This window comes from Salvia splendens, chromosome 1 (genome assembly GCF_004379255.2).
Source record: "Salvia splendens isolate huo1 chromosome 1, SspV2, whole genome shotgun sequence".
Lineage (NCBI taxonomy): Eukaryota > Viridiplantae > Streptophyta > Magnoliopsida > Lamiales > Lamiaceae > Salvia > Salvia splendens.
Genome location: NC_056032.1, coordinates 43,799,707 through 43,821,919, shown reverse-complemented (window position 1 = coordinate 43,821,919; position 22,213 = coordinate 43,799,707). Strand labels below are relative to the sequence as shown.

The 22,213-nt window shown below is 43.1% G+C and overlaps 1 protein-coding gene across 1 annotated transcript; it reads right to left on the bottom strand.

Annotated features, from left to right (window-relative positions):
- Nucleotides 1-20,137: 20,137 nt before the first annotated feature.
- LOC121754241 (cytochrome P450 81Q32-like) lies at nucleotides 20,138-21,955 on the bottom strand. The gene is made up of 2 exons (XM_042149617.1): nucleotides 21,037-21,955; nucleotides 20,138-20,960 (listed from the first exon to the last, which is right to left on the bottom strand). The coding sequence occupies exons 1-2, from the start codon at nucleotides 21,952-21,954 to the stop codon at nucleotides 20,343-20,345; spliced, it is 1,536 nt and encodes a 511-aa protein (XP_042005551.1). The 5' UTR covers nucleotide 21,955; the 3' UTR covers nucleotides 20,138-20,342.
- Between the last annotated feature and the right edge of the window lie 258 nt (nucleotides 21,956-22,213).

Genomic DNA, 22,213 nt, shown 5'->3' with positions numbered 1-22,213 from the left:
TAGTATTAGGTATAAGAAAATGTACTTGAATATATCAATAGCAATTTTGTGCATAATAGTAATCGATTATATATGAAGTGGTAACATAAATCCCAGAGTAATTCGATCTAGACAATTTCAAGATAAATTAATCTTAAACAATCAGTTAATACTCTCATTCTCGTAAGTTATAATCAAGTGCAACACTACACTAATAACAACAATTAACTAATAATATTAAATAAAATGTTACTACAGTGTTAGTATATTCTTATAACACAAAAAGTTACAATTGAAAACTAAATTAGGAATGTGGGAGTCTTCGCGCATGCATTTGTTTAAAGGAATAAAATGTGTTCTTACATTTAGTTTTTACAAAATTTTCAAAATTTTAGGCAATAATGATGATACATAGAAAGAAAAAAGAACTGTAAAAGTGGAAAGTTAGGGCAAAGAAGAAAAGAATAGAAGAGACAAAAAGACAAACTCAAAAAGACAAGAAACATGGAGCCATACACAAGAGAAAAAAGGCACCCTTAACTCTTTCCAATTTCTCCCATTTATCCATATTTTAAGTAACCTTGTCCATTACAATTACTATCTTTTACCAAATTTTATTTTATACTACTCGTAATAAAGGGTGGTAAATCAAAATTTGATCAAATAAAAAACTCATCAAGAATAAAAATAACCTAGAGAATTAAGCTCCCTCAACTAATTTTTTAAGTGTATAAAAAAAACTAGAGATTGGAACTCATGAAAATTAATTGCCCTTTTCCCTTATTTGTTCCAAATATGTCCTTTCTCTGCCATTCCAAACTCAACGAAATTTGGTCAAAATATAGGAAAATGGCGATATAGATTTTATTAAAATATAATGGTTGTTTCACATAAAAATTTAATATCACAATACCGAAAGTTGTTTTTATACTACTTTTGTCCATAACTAATTAATAGTCTTAATTTTTCCAGAAAAATTAACACTCCTAGTATCTTTCTATTTTTATTCATATGATTAACCATCCCCCCCCCCCCCCCCCCTCTTCTGTTTATTTTTCGTATTCAAAATAAAGAACACAATTTGCTTAATTATAAGTTATACTCCACCAAACATGAACTTGATAAAACATAGAAATCAAACTAAAAAAATGAATAATTCAAAAAACCGGCCAAGAATAATAAACAAACCGGTAAATTCCAACATTTTTTAAAAATAAAACATCACAATTCAAATATTTTTCTGAAAATATACACAAAAAATTCACAAGCATATACTCATATACATATTACACTCTCTTCTTCTACTTCTTCCTCCTCTCTCTCTTCTTCAGCGATTGTGAAGGGGATCGGATTCATTCGGAACTCGCCTTTTGCTTGAGAAAAACGCATCGAAATCGCGCTTCACGCTTTCCTCAACCTGCAAGTGCTGGTGTTGAATTTTTGAGGAGGAGAATTGCCTGGTGCAGACAACCATCGTTGCGGAAGAGAACAGCAACGTTAGCAGAAACAAAATGGATAATTTTTGGAGGAAGACGAGTCTGAAATAGTGCATGGTGTTGGGAAAGGAGGATTTTGTACAAAAGGGATTGTCTTTTTTAGTACAAGTGGTGTGTTTATATACATGTAAAAGGCAGAAAAGATTCAGATCTTATGGGCCCTTTTGATTTTTGATTTTAGTGTGTGTGTTTATTGGCAAATTACTATAGCTGAGAAATCATGCGTGGACGTCACCATCTTGGAGGTGAAGAAAATGATGTTGTTTCATTGATAAATATCAAGTACTATATGTTACACAAGGAGATCTAGTTTTTTTGCCATGAAATAATTGTGAACAAATCCAAATTCGATATTTCATCCGTTCCTTGTTAATAGAGACATTTCTTTTCAGCACGGAGTTTAAAAATAGTGTATTAAATGGATGGGGGGAAAAGTAAGAGAGAATAAAGTAAGAGAGATGAAGACATAATAAAGCAAAAGGGAGAATTACTTTTTGTAAAAAATAGAAATGACTCAATTAACTTGGAACTTCCCAAAATAGAAAAACGGCTCTATTAACATGGAACACATGAAGAACTTTTTTGACAATTTTTTGCCAATGATCTAAATCAATTGAAAGTAAATTTTCAAAAAATTTTAGGAAAGATCGTCCCTACCAATATATTTTTTATATATCCGTCTCAGCTCTTTAACTTAAACTTGAGTCTGCTTTGATATCATGTCCCAACATGTGTTAGTCATTCACATTTGTTAATATCTGAACATGGTCACCCATATTTTGTCACCTCCAATATTAAGTTTGAGCATAACCTAGTCTGATACTATATAAATTATATAGTACGATCTCATACACCGAAGGCATTACTTTTTAATAAGGTTACCTCCTACTTTAATTAGCAAGGAGTACGTGTTCAAATTTATTTATTTATTTTTTATATTTTACATACGAGTTCACCTCAGTACTAACAGCTCAAATATAAAATTTTCTCCAATAACATTAACACATTAATTTGATTGTAAGAGTTATACACAATTAAGTAACAACTTACATATATATATATATATATATATACTCCGTAATTGTTGACTTTGTCTATCACTCATTCCTTAATCTCCGTGCCCAAAAGGAAAGGTGCGAGTAGTGCGGGACGGAGGGAGTATAATTTATTCAATTTTTTGGTACACGCCCCGCAAACATGGGACACGTTACACGATGTTGGTCTCAGCTTTAGCTTTTTTATTCTCTATTTATATACGTATATTATTTTTTGAGTGCATCACGAGAACTTTATGGAGCTTTAATTATATATGTCAAGTTGTTAAAGAAAACATGTACTATTATTTGGGCATTGCTTTCATTCCCTAAAATATGGGTCACACTCCTAGTCTTCATATATAGGAAATGATGCAAAAGAGATTGTTGGTTTTTATGAGTTTTAGACCATCCACAACGGGTCTCGCCGGCGTCTCGCGTCTCGTCTCAGCGAGACGAGACCCCGGCGAGACGCGTTGCAGCCTCCATCTCGTCCCGTCTCGTCGCGCGTCTCGCCTCGGCGAGCCACGAGACGAGCTGTCTCGCCACGCGCCTAGGCGACGTGGCGCAGCCCGGCGTCGTGCGTGACGCCCACTCGCCGGCCCGCGAGTGGGCGTCGTCACGTGCTGACGCAATAAATATTTTTAAAAAAAATTCGAATTTAAATAAAAAAAATTTTTTTGTAACGGTATTATTACCGTTTTTTTGTTTTTTTTTAATATTTTTTTTGTTTTTTATTAAATTTTTTACTCTATAAATACTCCTAAACCCATCCTCATTTACACACAACTACACATCTATTCTTCCTATCATCTAAATTTTCTCTCAAATTTTCGCTGAAATTTTCATAACCCAACTCAAGATGTCCGGCGACGGCGAGGGCAACTATGGCGGCTCCGGCTCCGGCGGGTGGGATCTCAGGATCGGGCTCGCGAGGAGGCTCGGACACACTTATGGTGGCGTACATGACCGCCACAATGGCGGACACTTCCCGCTTCTCGCACTCCCAATTTGCGGCCCGGTGGAACGGAATTGTGCATATGGCAGCACAACTTGGCCTTCCGACTCCCCCTCAACCTCGACCGCCTCCGGAGGATGATTAGCCCTTCCGATTAGTTTTTTTTTTTATTTTGTGTGTTTTTTTATTTTGTTTTTTTAAAATTTTTTTTTTGTGTGTTTTTTTATTTTGTGTGTTTTTTTTGTTTTAATTTTAATAAAGTGTGTTTGTTTAAATTGAATTGGGTTTTAAAAAAAATTATAAATTAAATTGAATGAATAGTAATTAAGAGACGGTATAGAGACGGTTAAGAGACGGAGCGTTGCAGGTTCCGTCTCTTACTTAAGAGATGGAGGAAAAAAGGACAGTGGGGCCCTCAAATAGTGCTCAAATAGTAGTTAAGAGACGGTTTAAGAGACGGTATAGAGACAGCGTCGTGGATGGCCTTAATCTTTATGTATCTTGGAAACTAGTTGAAATAGTGACAGTGTGAAACAGAACAAATGTTGCACTTGTTCGTGAATGCATATATATGCTATAAGACAAGTATGTCTCACCACTTCTGATGCATCTTTTTCTTTTGGAATGCATGTCTTCTGCTTTTCACTACATTCTTGATTTTATTCATTGAAATGGATGGATACCTAGTTCATGATACTAAGTTCAATTCTACTTCACACTTTTTCAAATTATAATAGAAATATGATATTCATTCTTAATCCATAGAAATCTTTTGTATATGCATATTTTACTTGCTGTAATTGAGAGATTTATAAAGCTTTTGTGCTTTGGTGAAGAAACTATTCTTTGTATGAAAAACCTTTGTGAGGCTAATTAGACCTGCCTGCCGAAGTTCACTTAAATTGAGATTTCTTTTGTACACCGAGAGAGTAAGGTGGTTAACTCTCGCCAAAATATAACTTAAATGTAATATAGCAAGATAATACAAATATGAAACAAAACTAGTGATGATTGGCGAATTTTTGATGGTAATAAATGCAGGTAATAAATATAGATCACGACACAGAAAGTTACGTGGTTCGATTTACTGAGGTAAATCTACGTCCACGGGAAGAAAGGAGGGCAAATTTGTATTGCTTGATCTGGATTACAGCTTACAATACTGACTTGCTATATGAGATTCGATATCTAGAGAGCTTAACCCTTGTCTATCTGATCTAAGTTCTATTTATATATTTGAACCAAGATCGTGGCTTGCAGGTTGACAACTGCTTCATACCACTAGATAGATCGTGGGTGTAGTGGAGGTCGTGGAGGTCCTGCATGGGTCCACTATCTCCTTGTTCGGTCGAATACTGAGACCGAACTGCTGAACTTTGCCGATCAGCTTTTGCCGATCTGAGAGTAGAGCTTGATTGGTTCTTTTGCCGATCTGAGAGTAGAGCTTGATTGGTTGGCTTTTACCGAGCTGTAGGCTGCGACCGAACTCTTTGGTTGTGCCGAACCGAACTGAACTCTTTGGTCGTGCCGAACTGATACTCTTTCTTGGGTTTTGGGCTAATGGGCCGTCACTGCTATTGGGCTCGCCATTAGGGTTTAGTTGTTTAGTTCGTACCCCATCACTACCCCCCCGAAAAGCGAAGTGAATCACTTCGGCATTTTGGATGAGTGTAAGGGGGAGGCTGACGTCAGGGGACGTGCCATGCGCGTGTCTGCATTAAATGCGATAGCAAATACGGCCGTTGAATCCAGAAAAAGGGGGATTTGAAACGGCGCTACGGATTTGAAATGCCTCTGTGAATCTGATAAATATTACCATTTTCCATCATTGGAACACTTTTGCTATTGTTTCTTCTGCATTCTCTCTCTTTTGCGCAAAATTTCCTTCCGCTCCTTCAAGAATTTCTTCAGAACTTCTTCAGACTTTCAAAGAGTAAGAATCATGTCTTCTTCTTCTTCTTCTGAGTCAGGTAGCGGTAGGAAAGGGGGTAAGGGATCTTCTAGCCGGAAAGAGTCCGGGGAGAAGACCGTAGAATACTTTCACAGCATCTTGAGTAAGGACACTGTGATATCCCTACACGGAAAATATCTTCTTCCCGGGGGGAAGGTGGTGATTCCCGACGACGATCATAGGGCTAACTCGCCGCCGGAGGGTTATGCCACCGTTTACGAAGCCTGCTTAGAATGCGGGCTTCGTTTCCCTCTTCCCCCACCTTTTGTAGAGCTTCTTGATTTTTTCCAACTCCCTTTAGGTCAGGTGACTCCGAATTCTTGGAGGCACTTATCGGCCTTTGCTGCCGAACTGCGTAGGCTAGATAAGGATCTGTCTCTGAGGGCAATCCTTAATTTCTTCCAGTTTAAGAGGAAGGGATCTTGGTTTTACTTGATCCCTTTACAGCCCTTTAGAGCCTTTTGTAAAACCAAATGGCCGAAATGGCAAAATCGTTTCTTTTTTTATAATAGGACTTCGGCTTCGGACTTTTCCTGGAGAGGGCCGAAGTCCGTTATTCCTCATCCTCGGGTAGAACCGTTGGACGAGCTCGAGGCCGAGCTCAATAAGATTCCCATGATTAGGAAGCAGTACTTGGAGTCTGAGCTCGTCAAGGGCGACTTCGTGTTCGACTCCTCGTCTTCGGACGACGAGACTGAGGGTGAGGATTTCTTTTTTATGCATTACTGCCTTGACGACGAAAACTAACCTTGTTTTCTTGCTTTTTGGCAGTGAACTTGCTAAACAAGCTCGGTCGCAAATCCTCCGAATCTAAGGAACCGGAGAGGCCGAAAACCACCAGCTCGGCGTCTGATGCCGAGAAGAATCCGAAGAGGCAAAAGACCTCTTCGGATCCAAAGAAGCCGGAGTCGACTTCGGCAAAGGGGAAGGCGAAGCTTCAGAAGCCCCCAAGAGCGCCAGAGAAAGACGTGGTCTTGGCGCCTCCTTCGGAACCTATCTGTGAGCCCTTTTTATGGCCCACGGACTTCGCCGAGGTGAATTCTCTTCTTGATTTTCTGGCCTTGCTTTTTTCCTGTATTTTTTGTGGCCCCTCAGTTGACTTTTTCCTTTTTCCATTTTCAGAGGAACGATATGCTCAGCAAGCTCGTCGCAGTTGAACTCTCTAAAGCGTCCAGCGACTATGCTGAGATGCAGAGGAAGTTGACTGCTGCTCGTCACCAGGCCGAACAGGCTAGGGCAGACTTTGAGAAGGCAAGGGCTGCTAGGATCTCGGCTCAGGATGAGGCACAGCGGGCAAAAAACGAGCTCATTATCCAGAGAGAGCAGTCGAAACAGAGGGAGGCTGCTGCCGTGGTTGCCCAAGGGGAGGCCCTCCGTGCTTTCGCGGAGAAACTCTTTTTGAGCAATCAATTTTCGGCCTTTGTCGGTGATCTGCTGAAACTGATGACCGATAATGCTGAGCAGGGACCCGAAGTCGTCCTGCCGCTGTATGGCCGAGAAATTGCAGCTCGTCTCCGGAGTCTGCCGCTCCTTGACGAGCTCGCGTCTTCCTCGGTCCTGCTTTCTGCTGACCGAGTCCGTAATTGCCGAGCTGACCGGGATTGGGACCTGTTTCACCCGCTCCAATTTTCCAAGGAGAGGGTGAGCAGGAAAACGAGGCCGGCAAGGAGACCGAGCAGCCGGATCGGCAGACCGGCGACGGGCAGGCCGAGCAGGAGGTGCAGCAGATCGGCTATGGGGGCGCCGAGCAGGCTGGGGGGAGTAGGGAGGCTGAGGCTGAAGCCGAGGTGGACAAGGAGGGAGAAGCTGAAACCCGGAGGGGAGCCGGAGATGAAACTGGCGGAGTATGATTTCATCTCCCTTCTCTTAGTTTAGTTTCTTTCTTCCTTCTTGTAAAATGGCCTTGAAGCCCTCCTTGTGTAAAAAAATTTTTTCTTATGAATGAAAAAATTTTCTTTCTACACTCGTGTCTTCGTATGGCTTTTCTTGATCTCTTTTACTCCTGTTGTGGTTTACTGCCTGCTCGGTAAGCTGAAATGCCGAACTGACCTAGCTGCTTTGTATTCTTTAACTCTTAAGGAGCTGGAGGTACCTCACTGGAAGCGGCTATACTCTTCGGCTTTAAACGAAGCTGAGAAAAAAGCCATAGAGGACCAGATGAAGTATGACGAACTCTTGGCTCGTTCAGTGGAGCTGGAGTCCGACAATAAGGACTTAGAGTCCATAAGGAAGGATCTGGAGGCCGAGCTGGATATTGTCGTCGCTGAGAGGACTGCATATGAGGATTTCATCTGCGGACGCGGGGGAATGAGCATATCTGAAGTTCAGAATCAAGTTGATGAACTGTGGGAGGAGCTTCATGTACTCCGGAGGAACAATGCGCTGGAGAGCTCGGCTTGCCAACAAGTTGTGAAATCATTGCGGCGCTGGGCTTCTCGGTACGACATCATTCTTTCCCGGCGTCCTTCAATCGAGAGATTCCTTAGGCATTTCCCGCCAACAGATGCTCACACTCCAGCTCAAACCTCTGATCCACTTGCTCAAAATCCTACTCCAAATCAGCAACGAACTCAGGAGCAACCGGAAACGTCAAGACGAGAACGGACTCAGGAGCAACCGGAAACGTCAAGACAAGGACGGACTGAAGTTCGTAGAGGAGCTGTGATTATGAGTGAGCAAGATCAACAAATGCTTCGTGAAGAGACTCTTCGCCGCCGAGGTGCCAGAACTTCCCGGACTCAGGGAAGAGGCGGTAGGTCGATCAGAGCATCTCGTCGACCTGCTTATTCTTCAGCTGCCCGGAACGCCCGAACTCGGCTTCACGAGGATTTTTTGAATAGGTGGCTCAACTTTAGCAACCGTGGACAGTAGAATAGTCCTTTGTAATAGCGTAACGCCTTCTCGTAGAGCAGCGGAGTTGTATGCCGAACAAGACTTAATAAATGAAATTTTTTTCATTTCGCTTCTATCACTGCGTACTTACAGTTCAGCGATTTTATTTCGCTTCTATCACTGCGTACTTACAGTTCAGCGATTTTTTATTTCATTTATTGTACTCGTCCTCGGTCTTATGAAGTAAACTTCTTTGACCGGACTCGTCCTCGGTCTTATGAAGTAAACTTCTTTGACCGGACTCGTCTTTGGTCTTATGAAGTGAACTTCTTTGACCGGACTCGTCCTTGGTCTTATGAAGTAAACTTCCTTGACCGGACTTAGTCCTCGGTCTTATGAAATAAACTTCTTTGACCGGACTTGGTTTGTGTCCTAATTTGGCGAGTTTTGTCGCTTGGATCGGACTTTCCCTTTGTTAACCGAAGTGGTCTTATGAAGTAAAATCTTCTTTGACCGGACTTGGTTTGTGTCGGCGAGTTTTATCGCTCGGATCGGACTTTCCCTTTGTCCTAATTTGGCGAGTTTTATCGCTCGGATCGGACTTTCCCTTTTTGCAGTTCGTTTCAGACGAACTGCTTGTTTCTTAAGCTGAATTGTGGAGTCTTGTATCTTCCTGAGAAGCTTGGACTCACAATTGTCTTTAATACATGTTCTAAAAAGGGGATCAGTCTTTAAAGAACAAGATACCTCAGTAACATTTGTAAGAGACGACACGCACATAGAGAGACAACGCACATAAAGACAAATAAAAAAGACGAAAAAGGTTTTAAACTTTTATAAAACGACAAGCATGAAAAACAAGTAAAAAACAAAGAAAGCACATATCCCTAGGACCGAACTAGACACAAGACTGACTGACCGGACTGTCTCTTACAAATGGAACTTCTTGAGGTTGGAAATGTGCCATGTTCGGGGTACTTGTTCTCCTGACATGTGAGTCAATTTATAAGACCCTTTGCCGAGGACTTCTGACACCCGATATGGACCTTCCCATGTGGGTTCGAGTTTGCCCAGCTTTTCTGCTCGGCTTACTTCATTGTTTCTCAAGACGAGATCTCCCACTTGAAATTGCAGCTTTTTCACCCTTTGGTTATAATACCGGGCTACTTGCTCCTTGTACTTGGCTGCTTTTATGCAGGCCAATTCTCTTCTTTCTTCGGCAAGATCTAGTTCGGCTCTCAGTCCGTCCTCATTCAGTTCTGCTGAGAAATTAAGAGTTCGGGGACTGGGTATGCCGATCTCAACCGGAATCACGGCTTCAGTGCCGTACACCAGACTGTACGGAGTTTCACCGTTTGAGGTTTTTGGTGTAGTTCGGTAAGACCATAGGACTTGAGGAAGATTTTCTACCCATTGTCCTTTGGCTTGTTCTAACCGAGCTTTTAAACCTTTCACCAGAATACGGTTTGTTACTTCCGTTTGTCCGTTTGCTTGTGGGTGAGAGACCGAAGTGAACCGCTGTTGAATATTCAGCTCTTGGCACCAATTCTTGAATGTCTTGTCGGTGAACTGAGTCCCATTATCCGAAATGAGGATATGGGGTATGCCAAATCGGCAAACTATGTTCTTCCAGACAAAATCCAATGCCTTCGAGCTCGTTATCGTAGCTAATGGTTCAGCCTCCACCCACTTCGTGAAGTAATCCACGGCAACGATAAGGAATTTCATTTGCCGAGGAGCTTGTGGTAGTGGTCCTACTATGTCTATGCCCCATTGCATAAAAGGCCAAGGGCTTTGCATAGCACATAGATCGGTCTGCGGCATCCTTGGGATATTTGCATGGATTTGGCACTTCGTACATGTCTTGACGAGCTGCACTGCTTCTTGTACCAAAGTTGGCCAATAATATCCCCATCTCAGAACTTTTTTAGCTAAAGCTCTAGCTCCGATGTGGCTACCGCAAGATCCTTCATGAACTTCTCTAAGGATGTAGTCCGTCTCTTCTGGTCCTACACATCGCAATAACGGTTGAAGGTAGGACTTTCTGTATAGGACTCCTTCATGAAGTTCATACCGAAGTGCTCGGCATGTGATTTTCCGAGCTTCTCTCTTATCCTCGGGCAGTTGTCCTTGATCTAGATACTGTAAGATCGGCGTCATCCAGTTCGGCGAGCTGGTTACTGAATGTACCTCAGCTTCATCAATGCTTCGGTGTAGTAATTCCTCCACCTTTGAGCTCGGATATGAGGCCAACTTACTTAAAGTATCTGCTCGGCTGTTTTCCGCTCTGGGAATGCGGATTATCCGAAAATAAGAGAAACTTCGGCTAATGCTTTGCGCTTTGTCCAAGTATTTTTTCATCCTCTCATCTCGGGCTTCACTTGTACCCAGCATGTGATTCACTATGACTTGTGAATCACAATGGATTTTGAGAGATTTGACAAATAGACTTTGCGCTAATTGAAGTCCGGCAAGGAGGGCTTCGTATTCGGCTTCGTTATTAGTAGTTGGGAATAAGAACCGAAGTGAATAAGTTACCTCGTGTCCGTCGGGAGCGATAAGTAGAATACCAGCTCCACTTCCCGTCTTATTCGAAGCTCCATCTACGAATCCACTCCAGCAGTCCGGCGGCTCTACTTCGGATTCCTGGGGCTGTGTTAGTTCGTCATTGGCAGGATTTTTCTGTTCGGCAATAACAGGGATTGCTTGATCGAACTTTGCCTCTGCAAGAAAATCTGCCAAGGCTTGTCCCTTGATGGCTTTCCGAGGTAGATATTCTATTGAGTGTTCTCCCAGCTCTATGGCCCACTTGGCAATTCTGCCTGATGCTTCAGGCTTAGTCAAAACTTGCCGAAGTGGAAGATCGGTTAAGACGCATACCTTGTGAGCATAGAAATATGGCCGCAGTCTCCTTGCTGCATTTACTAATGCCAGAGCAATTTTTTCCAGAGGTTGATACCTTGTTTCTGGACCTCTTAATGCTCGGCTTGTAAAGTAGATGGGAAGCTGCTTTAGGCCTTCTTCTCGTACAAGCACCGCGCTAATGGTTTGATCTGATGCCGCTAAGTATAAGAATATCACTTCGGCATCTGTTGGAGCAGAGAGAATAGGAAGCTCGGCTAAATAACTTTTGAGCTCGTCAAAAGCCTTTTTCTGCTCGACTCCCCACTCAAACTTTGGTGCCTTCTTCAACACATTGAAGAACGGCATTTGCTTTTCGGCTGCTTGGGAAAGGAATCTATTCAGTGCGGCTAGACATCCAGTTAGCCTTTGCACATCATGTATGGACTTCGGCGTTGCCATGTTCTGAACAACTTGAACTTTTAGCGGATTTGCCTTGAGTCCTTCCTTTGAAACCCAACAACCTAGAAACTTTCCCGAATCTACCAAAAAGGTACATTTTTGGGGATTGAGTTTGAGGTTGGCTTTTCGGAGCACGTCGAGAGTGGACTTGAGATTGTCTTCGTACTCCGAAGTGCTTCTGCTTTTAACGACTATGTCGTCAACATACACTTCAACCTCTTTTCCGATTAGGTGCCGAAATAGCTTGTCAACCATCCTTTGATATGTGGCTCCGGCATTCTTTAAACCGAATGGCATCTTTTTGTAAGCAAAAATGCCGAAGTCAGTAATGAAAGCCGTTTTTGAAGCATCACTCTCATCCATTAAAACTTGGTGATATCCTTTGTATAAATCAAGAAAACAAAAAATTTCGAAGCCTATCAAAGCTTCTACTTTTTTATCTATGTTCGGAAGGGGATAGCAATCTTTAGGACAGTGCTTGTTTAGATCGGTAAAATCTATGCACATCCGCCATCCTCCCTCTTTTTTCTTGATCATCACAGGGTTGGCCACCCAAGAAGGATATTTCACTTCAAATAACACATCCGCTTTCAGTAATTGGCGGACTTCGTCATGGATGACTTGACTTCTTTCTGCCGCAAAGAGTCTTTGCTTCTGTTTTATAGGCCGGACTGAAGGATCAATATTTAACCGATGTGTAATTACCTCGGGGGGCACTCCGGTCATGTCCAACGGCGACCACGCAAGAATCCTCACCACCGACATGTTCCTCTTCCTCCTCGTTACCGGAATCACAGGAGAACTCCATCTCCACCATACCGAAGAGATGTCGGGTTCGCCATGTATGGAGCGCTGAAGACTCCATTCTCGGATGATATCACCCGAACTCCGTTGCCGCAGAATTACCGAACTCCGTCAATGACTTATGACGGGTTAGTGGATCCTCATGATTTCTTGGGACGCTATCAGTATAATATGGCGAACCAAGGTCTCAATGAGGTTCACATGTGTAAGCTGTTTCCCGAGCTGCTCATCGGGAACGCAAGGAGGTGGTTTGATAGCCTCCCTCAAGGCAGCATTAGATCTTACAGAGATCTAATGGATGCTTTTCATAGGAGATTCTTCCAGAAAGCGGAAGCCCGAATCACTTCGGCTCAGCTGCTTTCTATTCGTCAAGGTCGCGATGAAAAAATTAGCGACTTCATGACGAGGTTCCACAAGGAATGCCTACAAGTAGATGATCTCAATGATCTACTTGTCATTTCGGCATTCCAAAATGGAATACTGCCAGGAGCTCTCTACAGGAAGCTCGTTGAATGCAGTCCGCAAACAGCTCAAGAGATGTGGGACATTGCGGACCAGTTTTCTCGTGCCGATGAGGCAGACCGTCGAAAACGGTCTTTAGACAGCTCATCTAGAGGAGACAAAAAGAAGCCCGATCATAGCGATCAGAGGCTTCCTCGCCGAACTCCTTTTGAAAGAATTCAAAGGGCACCGGTACAAGGCAGATTGGGACCACGTCTCGATCTTGAGAAACCGCCCGCTCAGTTCGTACCATTGAACAAGTCGAGAGTGGAAATTTTCGAACTGCATTCCGATATGTTCGAAAAGCCAAAGCGGATGACGAAATCGGCCGCGCGCCGAAGTCAGGATAATTATTGCTCCTTCCATCAAGACCACGGTCACGATACCGAGGAGTGCCGACATTTGGCTGCAGGTATTGATGTTCTTGTGAAAGCAGTGACGTTAAAAAAATACCAAAGCAAGCAGCCGAAAAAGAACAAGAAGCAGAGAGGTGCGAACTGCGCTCCTCAGGATCCGAAAAGGCAACAGGATCCCGAAGACGATGACGAGCCGCAATATGATGGAGTAATCCAGACTATTGACGCTCTCCCAGCCGGGAAGACTAAATCGTCCCTGAAGTCAGAGCGCAGAGGCTTCAATCGAGAGGAGCCAACGCATAAAAGGCTGAAGCAGGACGAAGTGATTACATTTTCAGATGCCGATCCCGTCCCGGCCATCTCTCCTCATCAAGACGCCATTGTCATTCAAGCCGGAGTGGCAAACAAACTGATCCACAGAGTGTTCGTGGATACAGGAGCGTCAGTTAGCATTCTTTTTAAAGAATGTTTCGATAAACTGGAAGTGGATCCAGCTCGGCTCAGTCCGGCTCCGCTTCCTCTGAAAAGTTTCGCCCAGGAGGACACCCGCCCTGAAGGTATTATCAGCCTTCCGATTACGGTGGGAAGAGCGCCTACAAGCTCCAGTATGATGATCGAGTTCTTTGTGGTAAAAGCTCGGTCCCCGTACAACATTATACTGGGAAGAGACTGGCTCAACACAGTTCGGGCCATTTGCTCTACTTATCACCTCACCATCAAGATCCCCACTAAAGGAGGGATAGCGGTCATCCGAGGTGATCAAAAGAGAGCAAAAGAGTGTTTGCAGATTGCGCTTAAAAGTGCCGAGCAATCAGATCGGCACCATCAAGCATAGCAATCACAGCAGCCGGAGTCAGAGGCAGGCGAAATGACCGAAGTCACACCGGAGCCTGCCTCTGACTCCGGCTGCTGTGATTGCTATGCTTGATGGTGCCGATCTGATTGCTCGGCACTTTTAAGCGCAATCTGCAAACACTCTTTTGCTCTCTTTTGATCACCTCGGATGACCGCTATCCCTCCTTTAGTGGGGATCTTGATGGTGAGGTGATAAGTAGAGCAAATGGCCCGAACTGTGTTGAGCCAGTCTCTTCCCAGTATAATGTTGTACGGGGACCGAGCTTTTACCACAAAGAACTCGATCATCATACTGGAGCTTGTAGGCGCTCTTCCCACCGTAATCGGAAGGCTGATAATACCTTCAGGGCGGGTGTCCTCCTGGGCGAAACTTTTCAGAGGAAGCGGAGCCGGACTGAGCCGAGCTGGATCCACTTCCAGTTTATCGAAACATTCTTTAAAAAGAATGCTAACTGACGCTCCTGTATCCACGAACACTCTGTGGATCAGTTTGTTTGCCACTCCTGCTTGAATGACAATGGCGTCTTGATGAGGAGAGATGGCCGGGACGGGATCGGCATCTGAAAATGTAATCACTTCGTCCTGCTTCAGCCTTTTATGCGTTGGCTCCTCTCGATTGAAGCCTCTGCGCTCTGACTTCAGGGACGATTTAGTCTTCCCGGCTGGGAGAGCGTCAATAGTCTGGATTACTCCATCATATTGCGGCTCGTCATCGTCTTCGGGATCCTGTTGCCTTTTCGGATCCTGAGGAGCGCAGTTCGCACCTCTCTGCTTCTTGTTCTTTTTCGGCTGCTTGCTTTGGTATTTTTTTAACGTCCCTGCTTTCACAAGAACATCAATACCTGCAGCCAAATGTCGGCACTCCTCGGTATCGTGACCGTGGTCTTGATGGAAGGAGCAATAATTATCCTGACTTCGGCGCGCGGCCGATTTCGTCATCCGCTTTGGCTTTTCGAACATATCGGAATGCAGTTCGAAAATTTCCGCTCTCGGCTTGTTCAATGGTACGAACTGAGCGGGCGGTTTCTCAAGATCGAGACGTGGTCCCAATCTGCCTTGTACCGGTGCCCTTTGAATTCTTTCAAAAGGAGTTCGGCGAGGAAGCCTCTGATCGCTATGACCGGGCTTCTTTTTGTCTCCTCTAGATGAGCTGTCTAAAGACCGTTTTCGACGGTCTGCCTCATCGGCACGAGAAAACGGGTTCGCAATGTCCCACATCTCTTGAGCTGTTTGCGGACTGCATTCAACGAGCTTCCTGTAGAGAGCTCCTGGCAGTATTCCATTTTGGAATGCCGAAATGACAAGTAGATCATTGAGATCATCTACTTGTAGGCATTCCTTGTGGAACCTCGTCATGAAGTCGCTAATTTTTTCATCGCGACCTTGACGAATAGAAAGCAGCTGAGCCGAAGTGATTCGGGCTTCCGCTTTCTGGAAGAATCTCCTATGAAAAACATCCATTAGATCTCTGTAAGATCTAATGCTGCCTTGAGGGAGGCTATCAAACCACCTCCTTGCGTTCCCGATGAGCAGCTCGGGAAACAGCTTACACATGTGAACCTCATTGAGACCTTGGTTCGCCATATTATACTGATAGCGTCCCAAGAAATCATGAGGATCCACTAACCCGTCATAAGTCATTGACGGAGTTCGGTAATTCTGCGGCAACGGAGTTCGGGTGATATCATCCGAGAATGGAGTCTTCAGCGCTCCATACATGGCGAACCCGACATCTCTTCGGTATGGTGGAGATGGAGTTCTCCTGTGATTCCGGTAACGAGGAGGAAGAGGAACATGTCGGTGGTGAGGATTCTTTCTCCGGGGAGATGCGACACTACTGCGGTAGTGACTTTCATGTCTGGATGGAGAGGGAGAATCCGCCGTTTTCGTCTCCGGCTTTTGGCCTGTTTGCAGGAATGTTAAGAATTCATCCTGCTTCTCGGCCAAAAACAACTTGACAGCCTCGTTCAAATCGGGCTGCTGGGAAGACTCGGTGCGACGACTTCTGGAGTGGCTTGTTCCTTCACCGTGAGGACTGGAGACAGATTTCTCACGAGGCTGTTTTCCAGACCGACGGGCTGGACTAGCTTCCTCATGGTTATCACGGACGGAAGCACGGGTATTATGTGATCTGGTATGCATTTTTTTGGTGGAAGAGGATCAAAAACTCGCTTTTATCACAGATTTGGTTCTCTGGTTCCCACAGACGGCGCCAGTGATGATTGGCGAATTTTTGATGGTAATAAATGCAGGTAATAAATATAGATCACGACACAGAAAGTTACGTGGTTCGATTTACTGAGGTAAATCTACGTCCACGGGAAGAAAGGAGGGCAAATTTGTATTGCTTGATCTGGATTACAGCTTACAATACTGACTTGCTATATGAGATTCGATATCTAGAGAGCTTAACCCTTGTCTATCTGATCTAAGTTCTATTTATACATTTGAACCAAGATCGTGGCTTGCAGGTTGACAACTGCTTCATACCACTAGATAGATCGTGGGTGTAGTGGAGGTCGTGGAGGTCCTGCATGGGTCCACTATCTCCTTGTTCGGTCGAATACTGAGACCGAACTGCTGAACTTTGCCGATCAGCTTTTGCCGATCTGAGAGTAGAGCTTGATTGGTTCTTTTGCCGATCTGAGAGTAGAGCTTGATTGGTTGGCTTTTACCGAGCTGTAGGCTGCGACCGAACTCTTTGGTTGTGCCGAACCGAACTGAACTCTTTGGTCGTGCCGAACTGATACTCTTTCTTGGGTTTTGGGCTAATGGGCCGTCACTGCTATTGGGCTCGCCATTAGGGTTTAGTTGTTTAGTTCGTACCCCATCAACTAACAAATTCAAAAAGATGTACACAATATATATTAAATACAAGAAGAAAATAGAAGATTACACAAAGTGTAACGACCAGAACTTCAAGACATCGGACATGTCTAAACTTGAACATCACTCGTACAATTAGCGGGTTAGATCACACACTCAGACTTCTTTAGCCTATGTGGAGTGGACTGGACTGGACAGATTTAAAATTGTTTCATGTTAAAAGCAGACTTGACCATTTAGATAAAATGAACGAGTCTCATGTCACACCGTGACTGGATTAGTTTTCGGTAGCACGTCAAGGGTAATGAGGTCTTTTCCATACATTCGGTTTCTCAGAAATCCATAGTCGGAAAACCCAGTCCGTGTCCCAAATCCCTCAGCTCTTTCTCTCCCAAATTCACGGATAAGAAAGAGAAGTTGTTGAGATACCATTCCCTACAGATTATGTAGCTTAATTTTTCTTGAAGCAATAATGCTTGATGCAAACGAAAAAGAAGATGAAACATTCGAAAACATGTGGCTGGTTTAGAAAAGGTAGAGTCTGCTATCCCGTTGCATCTTTTTGTTTTATATCTCAAGAGGATATCGGTAGCTTCCTTTTTTACCTTAGAAAATGATAATTATGATAGTATATCACACACTTCACTAATCTCTGTTATCCCTGGCTCATCCTTTACATGTTTTCTAACTTGTGTCATCATTTGATTATATATTTGCTTGCAGCTCCTGCCGTGGATGATGATTGGAGAAACAATGTTTCGTTTGCTACATGCTCGAGAGAGACGACCGATCTAAACTTTCTCAGGTTCCTTTCAGTTACTTTAGTATTACATTTGTCACTGCTTTTATCTGTACTCGACACATTCCATCATTTGGTAGAGACAAGGTTTTGTGCAATCTAGAAGGAACAATCCCTTGTCACTTCTATTAAATGCCTAAATGAGTAGGATAATACACTGCTTTTCTACTCGTATTTGCATAAAAAATTGTGTTTTGAAAAAATGTTTATTTTTTTTTCTATTTTACTAAAAAATGATGGTACACTAGTAAGTAGAATCCGTGAGTTGTATATTTATTTACATAATTACATTTAGGGTAATTCTTTACATAATTATTTTTTTTTCTTATTATAGTCTTTCATATTTCAAAAATATATAAAAAACATAAGTGAATGTACTATTTGATCCTTATAGCTCCAACACATTTATTTGTGTATCCCCCTATAAGGGCTCGTTTGTTTTCCATGACGGTCTAACCGATGTTACAATATTGTAAACTCCAATCTCATGTTTAGGGTTGGAGTTAGTAATCACATACATTGGTTTGTTTGTACATACACGTATCTCACGTTTGTAAACACTCTGTTTGGTATGAGGTAGCCAAACTGTAGATACACACATAAATTCACGAATTTATCGTCATTAATATTTCATAATTCTCAGATTGTCCTCATTCCCTCATTTTTGGGGCTGAACTAAAATTTTCGCACTAACCCTAACATGTGTGAAGAAGGATGATGAGATGATGAACTCCTCTCCCACGACATCTTTTCCTCAGCAAAACACTTGATGAGATGATGGGCCTCGTCTCTATTCCGCTGCTCTTGCATTAGATAATTGACCTGCGTCCGAGCTCTCTCAAGCTCAGCGTGCAGCGCTGACACCACCGACATGTGTGAAGAAGGTTGGTCTGCTTGATGAGCCCAAATGCAGCTGATGATTTCAGCTACTCTTTCGACATGGTCAAAGCGTTATTTACATTCTAAGGCGACTCCTACCTCCACTAACCGATCCACTCGAAGTCGGGGCCTCGACCAGACTCTCAATCTGCAAGCCATGTTCATACTCAGGCAGTTGATATATAGGATAATATTGAATTTCACCTCTCTACACAACATATTTGATGGGAAAAAAAGAAGAGTACCTCCATATCAAATTGAGCATATTTTTACCTCCGTGAAATCGATGGTGTCTTCTTCTCACTAGCTATGCCACTTCGATCATCCTTCCACAAAATCCATAAACTAATTTAGTTCATAATCTTATAAGTTCAGCATATGACAAGGTTTTTTTTCTTTCTACTCGTTGAAGTCTTCCAAATCCACAAGTTCGAATAAGAAAATGAATAACATCATCCAGTCAAACACTACAATTAATCTTTCTTGAACCAATAATCACCAACTCCATCATGTCAAACAATACACAACAAATGACTCCTTAAATTAGAGGAATTCAAGATTTAAATAGAATATGTCAATGTGTGCACACAATGAAACAAACAAGATGAAGTATAGCAATTAAAAGAAGCATTGATCCACCTTGGAAGCAGTCGGGGTGTGCGAGAGATCGGACAAATGCGGCGGCGAGACGGAGCTCGAGCGCAGCCCCCCATCCTATCCAAAGACTTTAATCTTAATCACATCCAATTTGCTTCAACGGACAACAACTGAAATTGATTTAGAACGTAGTGTAATTGACATCTCATCATTAAGAAACACCACAACCTCCAAATTTTTGAGAAATAAATGACTCCAACCAAAGGCTCCCTAGATTGATTTTGAAATCTGAATTACAAAAAAAATAAATTGTCACGGCAAATGCAGCAAGTCTAATGACATCGAAATTAATTGAAAGGAACAACAGAAAACCAATTTAGAACCTCATCTAATTTCCATCTCGATCAATTGCAAACACACAACCCTATCAATTACTGGAAAGAAGATCACAGAAGAAATCTCATAGACGTACACTCAAATAAAACCCCAACCATCGAATCTCGCAGACGTCTTAGTCGCTCTCTATCGCCCAATTAATCAAAACAAAAAAAAACAAGGTCGTACCTGAAAATATGATTCGCCACTCCTGGTAACTGCCTTATGAGAAAAATTGAATTTGGCGTGAGGAATAGGGATGTAGATAGAAGAAGGTGGAGGGACAATAAGGTCACAAGTACTTGGTAAAGCCAAGCGGGAAAATTGTGATAATGCCTATCGCTAACTTTTGTTGTGTTAGAGTTATCTAAAGAAGAGTAGTTAAATAACATGATTTGAACCGGGTCGCTTTTATTTCCCCGGATCAGGAAGATTCACTAACATGGCAAACAAACGGAAGATATAAGGGAGATAAGTGGGCTTATCAATACCTAACATGGCAAACAAACGAGCCCTAAACATAATTCAGTCCCCTAACTTGTACTACAAACAAAATAAATACAAAAATCATCGTAGAAAAAACCAACAAACGTAGAAATTAATAGATACAGAAACACTTTATAAAGAAGAAATTTACCGTCAATTATTGTCATCCACATAATGTGGCCTGTTTTAAACCTCGACGCATGTAGCATAAACAAAATATGTTCAAATATTTTGCTAGTATAAACAAACTAGTAGTATAAACTATTTTCTATACAAATTAAAAACACATTAATTATTAACTTCGAATTGGTTCAAATATGTTGAAGCAATTCCGTTGCCCGTGGCCTACATCTCGCTACGAGCGGTTGAGCCTTGGGCATGGTAAGCCCCGACCCCTCGGACATATCCACCATCTCCCAATCAAGGCGCTCCCATTCAAAGCACTGAATGAGCGACGCCAGGACTAGGCCTACGACACGTAACGCCATGTTCTCACCAGGGCACCCTCTCCTCCCATATCCAAAGGGCATCATCACAAACGATCCTTCTTTCTTCCCATCTAAGTCAAAGAATCTCTCGGGCTTAAATTTCATCGGATCCTCCCACACCTTAGGATCTCTCTGTATGGCCCACGCGTTCACAAGCAACATTGTCCCGCTAGGCACCCTGTATCCCCCAACCGTACAACCAGCCGCCGACTCGTGTGGGACAAGCATCGGCCCCACCGGGCATAGGCGTAACGTCTCTTTTATGACCGCCTGTAGATAGGGCAGGCGAGGGAGGTCGGAGTCATCTACGAGTCGAGAATGACCGATTTCACAGTCAATCTCGGCTCGTGCCTTTATTAGCGCGTCCGGATTGTTGAGCAAGAGCGACATTGCCCATTCCATTGTTGATGCTGACGTGTCCGTTCCAGCTGTCAGCATCACCTGGTCAAAAATTTGCGAAAAAAATCAACCATTACAAATTTGCAATTAAATTAGTGAATTAATTGTTTATCCAAACCTGCATCATGCCTCTGATGATTTCATCATTGTAATTTTGAGGATCATTCTCTTGTAACGACAAAAGCACATGGATCAATGTTGAATTTCTCTGTTTCTCCGATTTGATTTTTCTGTGCTCATCGATCAAATCCTGCATGAAATTATCTCTTTTCACTTGCAACGCCCTCAGCTTGTTTTCGATCTTATCCATCCCAATCCACCTCAAAATCGGCACGAAATCCCCAATATTAGTGGCGCCGCTCACTGCGAAAGTCTCCGCTACGATCTCTTTGAATCTTAATTTTTCCTCCGAATTCCCCAAAACGTCGTCGTAGTATCGCTTTCCGCCGATCGTCAGCATCATCACGTTCGCCATCGTCTCGAAGAAGGCCGATTTCATATCGACCGCTCGGTATCCGTCCTCGCTTTCTCCGCCGCCGTTGAGGAGGCGGCGCACGAGGTGGCGGATCTCGTCCTGCCGCACGTCGGCGAACATCTGGAGGCGATGAGCGGACAGAATCTCGACGGTGGCGATGCGGCGGAGGCTGCGCCAGTTGTGGCCGTAGGGGGACCACACGAGGGTGGTGTAGCCGTAGCCGAGGTGCTTCCCGGCCAGCAGCCTCGGGCGGTTGGCGAAGACGACGTCGTTTTTCGTGAAGCATTCCTCTGCCGCTGCGGGGGAGGAGACGACGAGAACGGGGCGGGAACCGAACTGAAGGAGTAGAATTGGGCCGTATTTTTGGGAGATTTTTGCTAAGGTTTGATGCAAGGGTTTTTTGAAGAGATAGAGGTGGCCGATGATTGGGAGTGACAATGGCGGACTTGGAGGAAATTTTAGGGATTTTGTGAGGAAAATTGGGCGAAATGCTAATAGTAATAGATACAGAAAAGATGGAAGCAAAGAGATGAAGATAGTGTGTGTGAGAGAGATTTCCATGTTGTCTTTCTTGATAACATTTGTTATCACTCTACATCTATATGTACATAATAAAAATAAAATAAAATAAAATAAAATAAAATAAAATAAAATAAAATAAAATAAAATAAAATAAAATAAAATAAAATAAAATAAAAGGAATGGTTTTCTAGTTTAAAAATATACTCCTTCCGTGAGTTCTATCCACTAATACAACGGAAGTTTTGACCCGACACTAGTTTTATAAAATATAGTAGAAAGTTGGTTGAAAATATTAGTG